The sequence below is a fragment of the Bison bison genome, unplaced genomic scaffold (assembly GCF_000754665.1).
Source record: "Bison bison bison isolate TAMUID 2011002044 unplaced genomic scaffold, Bison_UMD1.0 scf7180017864248, whole genome shotgun sequence".
Classification (NCBI taxonomy): Eukaryota; Metazoa; Chordata; class Mammalia; order Artiodactyla; family Bovidae; genus Bison; species Bison bison.
In genome coordinates this window covers 391,498-397,448 of record NW_011494820.1, presented here as the reverse complement: position 1 = coordinate 397,448, position 5,951 = coordinate 391,498, and the positions used below count along the sequence as shown (strand labels likewise).

The following is a 5,951-nucleotide window of genomic DNA, read 5'->3' as shown; positions in this document are numbered from 1 at the left end:
CTGAAGCTCCTGCCACAGCCTCTTCCCTCCAGCCCCCTCTCCAACTCAGACACAGCCTCCAAACAAAGGGAGTGAAATAAAACTAACTTTTGTTTACAGCCTCGTGTGCATGTGTGTGTGTGCTTGTATGCATGTGGGGTATGGTGTGAGCACGAGTCTGAGTACACACACATGCCTGTGTGTGCGTGTCCACCACTGGCCTCTGGGGACACACGGCTCAACTCTAGGATGACTGGGAGAGGAAGCCACTCTTCAGGGGCCATCCAGGGAGCAAGGCCCAGGCTGAGCCCCTGTAGCCCCCTGGAACACTCGGGTACCACTCTGTACCAGGCAATAGGCTTGGCCCAAAGGAGAGGGATGCGGCTGGAGGAGAACAAAGAACAGCCAGGCATGCATGCTTAGAGCCCAAGGTGGTAGAGCAGAGAACAGAGGGGCGGTCCTATCTCTGGCCCTGGCATTATCCAGATGCTGGCCAAAGCCTGCAGTGTCAGCTTTTGTGGAGAGCAACGGTGAGCACAATAGGGAAAACAGCTGCTGCCAGCAAGGAGCCACCTTGGTCTAGACTTCAGGGATCCCTGCTGTCTCTCAGACTCCCTCCAGCCCACGGCAGACCCTGAGGGGTTCTCTCAGGCTGCAGACCCTCTCTGAGGTCCCAGGGCCAATCTCCAAGCCCAGATGAACCCCAACCTAGCCTGCCTCTGGTCAGATGCCAAATGCAGACTGAGTCTCTTTCCCTTGTGGGGTCTGACTGGCTGGTCCGAGGTGCCAAGTGAGCCTTGGCCCCAGGTAAGCCGCACCCCCATGAAGTCCCAGATGTCAGTGCTGGAAGCAGAGCCTCAGAGGGAAAGTGAATCTAGATCCAGAGCAGGGATTCACCATTTTCCGCAGGCCCCCTAGCCAGGTGTGAAGCTCAGCACAGCCCCCCAGCACGTGGGAGCCTAGGGCCTGTGCAGACACTGCCCCCTTCTTTTACCACAGTTTTGGTATCAGTCCACAATTCCCCCTATGCCGTGTAGCCTGTCCAGTGTCCAGCATCTCAGTCCTCCCCCTCCTAACTGGTTCAAAGATGCAGTTTGAGGCTTTTGGGTCCCAGGAGGAGGGCTCTGCCCAGGGACTGCTAGGGAAGTCTGTGCTGCGTGTCTGTGACATGGAAGTTGGGTGGGGTCAGCTTGTGAGTCTCTGTGTGCAGTGGGTTGGTCCAACACCAGTCTAGATGTTGGGGTGAAGGTGTGTTTTTAGATGGAATTAACATCAACCATCTGGGGACTTTGATTAAGCAGACCCTTCTCCCTAGTATGGGTGGCCCTCATCCAATCTTTGCTCCCTTAAGGGCAAAGGCAGGCTCCCAAAGAAGTGATTCAGCCTGCAGACTGCCAGTGAGGATCACGTTCATGTGTCAGTTTGACTGGGTTCTGGGGGTGCCCAGAACAAGCATGATCCCGGGTGTGTCTATGAGGGTGATTCTGGATCTGCACAGAGTTAAAGCAGATGGGCCTCAGGGAGGGTGGGCCTTGTCCAATCAGGTGAAGGCCGGAGAGGAACAACAAGGAGAGTCAGAGAGAACTCCTGCCTGACGGCTTGAGCTAGCACACTGGTCGCCTGTCTTCAGACTCAGATTCGGGCTGGGTCCACACCACGGGCTCTCCTGAGTCTCCAGCTTGTAGATGGCAGATGTGGGGACTCCTTGGCCTCCACAGTTGGGTGAGCCAATTCCTTATAATCTCTTCCTCTTCCTCTGTGTATATTGAATTGGTTCTGTCTCTCTGGAGAACCTCAACTAATACACAGCCCATCAGCCACAGGTTATCAAGAGCATACCAGCTGTGAGGAAAGCTGCAGATGGAGGCGCTACTCTAGAAAGTATCTCAGTCAGCTCGGTCTGTGTAATACCATAGACTGGGTTCTCAGACAACAGACATTTCTTTCTCACAGTACTGAAAACTGGAAGCCCGAGACCAAGGTGTCAGTACCCGAGCCCTCTGCTTGGTGTGTAGACAGCGGTCTCCTCCCCGGGGCCTCACGTGGTCTCCCCTCGGTGTGTCTGCTCTCATTTTCTCTTCTTACAAGGACACTAGTCTATTGGATTAAGGTGCACCCTAGGGACCTCATTTTACCTTCACCACCTCTTTAAAGGTCCCATCTCCAAACACAGCACCATTCTGAGAATTATTATTCCTAATTTTGGGAATTAGGGTTCCAAAATGTGAAATTGGGGGGATGCAGTGCGACCTGCATTAGAAGGTAGATGTCAAACTAAAAGCTCAGTCACCACAGAAGGGATCCTAAGGCATAGGACTCCTGTCTCAGGAACTTAGGGGCTTGGGTGCACCACCGCGGTCCTGTGTGTTTTGTGAGCTTCTGATGGGGGTGACTTAGGATTTAGTCATGTCCTCCCAATTGAGGTCACTAGCCATCTCAGCGTCATACCCCAGTTTCTTGATGTTCGGGACAGTTATAACCATGATCTCATGGGTTCACTCCAGTATTTTAACAGGATGTCCATCTCCTATCTGCTGCTGCTGCTGCTAAGTCGCTTCAGTCGTGTCTGACTCTGTGTGACCCCACAGACGGCAGCCCACAAGGCTCCCCCGTCCCTGGGATTCTCCAGGCAAAAACACTGGAGTGGGTTGCCATTTCCTTCTCCAATGCATGAAAGTGAAAAGTGAAAGTGAAGTCGCTCAATCATGTCCGACTCTTAGCGACCCCATGGACTGCAGCCTACCAGGCTCCTTCGTCCATGGGATTTTCCAGGCAAGTGTACTGGAGTGGGGTGCCATTGCCTTCTCCGATCTCCTATCCAGGACATAGTATTTAAGATTTTCAGAGGTGGAGCCCAACTGCTAACCTTGGCACTTAACACTCATGTAACTACTTAGAAAACAGTACCTCTCGGTGCCTGGGCAGCTGTGAGGGTGGAGAGCTGAGCAACCACTGCTCCTCGTCCCTCATCTCCTCTGCTCTGGAGCAGGCCGGTGTGTGGGGCCTTGGTCATCCCAACCCTGTTTCACTGCCTACTGGGGTCCTCAGGCTGTATGGGGCCCACCCAGGTCTGCACAGGGGCAGGGACAGGCCAGGGAGGTGGCTGGAGCAGGATCAGACAGAATGGCCTTGTCTCATTCTCATCCGTTTCCATGGCTGGAGCCAACTCACCGGCTGCTCAGGGAGCTCGTGGAGGGCTGCAGGGAAGGGGGTAACCAGAATGGGGGCAGCTTCCTTCTTCTGACTTTGGGAAGGGAGGAGGCCATGAGCAGAGAATAACAGGAAACAACCCTGGCTGGCACCAGCTGGGAAACAGGGTCTGGGACCCCCAGGGCTGCTTATTTTTTAGCTCTTAGATCCCCACCCCTCCGGACAGCTCCAGGGCCTGTGGCCTCAGAGGGAGGAGGCTGTGCATGGGATCCAGCAGCAACCTAAGCCCCGAGCTGGACCCAGGCCAGTGAGTGGGGTTCTCTGAGGCACCCTGAGGCTCAGTTCCGAGTTCCCTCCACCCAGACTTGTAGGCATGAGAAGCCGCAGACAGAGGACCAGAGGAGGAGCAGCCAGGCGGTGCCTATGTGCAGGTCTCCCTGCAGTCAGATTGGCCAGGCTGGTGCAGAGACCTGGGAAGGCTTCCTGGAGGGGGCCTGGAGCAGTGCTGGTTGGGAGACTAGACTGGTGGGAGGTGCCGCCTGCTCTGTTCACAGAGGCAGCCACCAGTTGAGTGTGGCTCTGGATATTTCAGTGTGGCCCATGCAGTAAGGAGCGAAGTTTCATTTGACTTCATTTGAGTTAAATTGCACTGAAGCAGTCCCCGGTGGCAGCAGCAGCTCTGCTCAACCAAGTGGGCTGAGCTTGGCACTGGATTGGGAAGGTCAGGTCAGGTTCCAGGGGGCTCGGGGTCAGTCTGCTGGCCCTTGCTGTGGGTCGTGCTGGTGAGAAGCATGTTCTCTGCTGGCGAGGGATGGGGTGACGTGAGGCTCGAGGAATGCACCCCCACCCCATGTTGTCCTCGAGTGATTTCCTCCCTGCCCTCAACAGGGTTTGCAGGGAGGTGCTAGGTCACCCTTGGAACACAGGCTCAACAGAGCATGACCTTTTCCATGCAAGGCCAGTGAAACCACATTCCAGACCTGACTGGTCACAACCAGGAAGCCAGCTGGGAGGGGATCAAGGGCCTGGGAAACCCTAGGGAGCTCCTTTATGTTAATGTGGTAATTTTTGAAAAGCCCCTAAGGATGGGGGCTGGTTGTCAGGAGAACCAACCTTGTGATTAGAGGGTTAGTGCTTTCAGCCCCACACCAACGTTTGGGGAGGTGTGAATCAATAGCCAATGGCTGATAATGTAATCACTCATCTTTCTGTAATGAAGCCTCCATAAAACCCCAAGAGGACTGGGTTCAGAGAGCTTCTTGGTTGGAGAACACACGGAGATTTAGGGAGAGTGGGTTGTGCTCAGGGCAGAGAAGTTCCATCCCCCTTCCCACATACCCTGTCCTTTGCAGCCTTCCATCTGGCTGTTCCTGAGTTATATCCTTTTATAATAAATCAGTAATCTGGTAAGAAAACAGTTTCTTTGAGTTTTGTGAGCCACTCTGGCAAAATAATTGAACTCAAGGAGGGGGATTTTTGGAACTTCTGATCTATAGCTGGGGGATCAGAAGCACGGGTGCAACTTGGACTTTGGCATCTGAAGGCAAGGGGTGGGAAAATATGTATGTGTCTGTGTGCATGCGTGCACGCAGTCTAATGGGATCTGATGCTATCTCCAGGTAGATGGATTAAAAATTGAATTAAAGTATAAAACACCTAGCTGGTATCAGAAAATTGTGTCATGTGGGGAACTCTCCGCCCACCCCCCCCCCACATTTAGTGATCAGAAGTGTCAGAAGTGACGGATAGTGCCAGAATATAAGATACACAGGAGTGTGAGTTCTACACAATAAAGGAACTGAAAGTAGAGTTGCACATCTCTACTTTCAGCATGTGTTCATGCTGTGTGCAAGAGTGTGTGTCTTAGTCGCTCAGTCGTGTCCGAGTCTTTGAGACCCCATGGACCTCAGCCTGCCAGGCTCCTCTGTCCATGAAATTCTTCAGGCAAGAATACTGGAGAGGGTTTGCCATTCCCTTCTCTAAGGAATGCTCCCGACCCAGGTCTCCTGCATCACAGGCAGATTCTTTACTGTCTGAGCAACCTAAGAAGTCCCTCTGTGTTGGAAGCAACATAAATGTCCCATCAACGAGTGAATGGATAATCCAGATGTAGTGTGTGTGTGTGTGTGTGTACACACATACATATATATACAATGGACTATCAGCCTTTACAAAGGCTGACACATGCTACATCATGGAGGAACCTGGTAGACATGAGCTAGATAAATACTGCATGAGTCCACTTCCGTGACTTTACCAGAGGTGTCAGGTCCATAGAGACAGACTGGACTGGCATTCCCAGGGTCTGGGGAGGGAGATCAGATCAGGTCAGTCGCTCAGTCGTGTCCGACTCTTTGCGACCCCATGGATCGCAGCATGACAGGCCTCCCTGGGAGGGAGATAGGGATGTTCATCTGATCGGGCGGAGTTTTGGTCTGGGAAGATGAGAAAGTTGTGGATGATGGGGATGGCTGCAAAACGGTGTGAACACACTCAATGGCTCAGAAATGTGCACCCCCAAATGGTAAAGATGGTAAAGCTCACGTCATGCGCGTCTCAACACAATAAAGCAAGCGGAAACATCTCTGAGAACTGAGGAGCAGGCCAACTTGCAGGAGCAGAAGTCAGCCCAAGATGGGTGTGTGAGCGACAGCCGGAGGCCTCGCCCGGGCGCACGCTCCGCCCACCTTCACCCTGGCCTCTCTGGCAGGGAACGCTCGCCCGCCACCAGGGGCCGCTGAGGCCCCAGCCCGCGCATGCTCGTGCATACCCCGCCCCGCGCACGCTCCGCCCGTCCGCAGCCAGGGGCCGCTGTGGCGCCC

General features: G+C 53.9%; 1 protein-coding gene across 1 annotated transcript in view; it reads left to right on the top strand.

Moving 5' to 3' along the window:
* The first annotated feature begins 1,066 nt into the window (after window positions 1-1,066).
* IBA57 (IBA57, iron-sulfur cluster assembly homolog (S. cerevisiae)) overlaps window positions 1,067-5,951 on the top strand; it is a 15,870-nt gene continuing 10,985 nt past the window's right edge. The window contains exons 1-2 of the mRNA XM_010847290.1: window positions 1,067-1,171; window positions 1,610-1,701. Coding sequence (XP_010845592.1) covers window positions 1,067-1,171; window positions 1,610-1,701 — 197 coding nt within the window. The remainder of the gene's footprint in view (window positions 1,172-1,609; window positions 1,702-5,951) is intronic.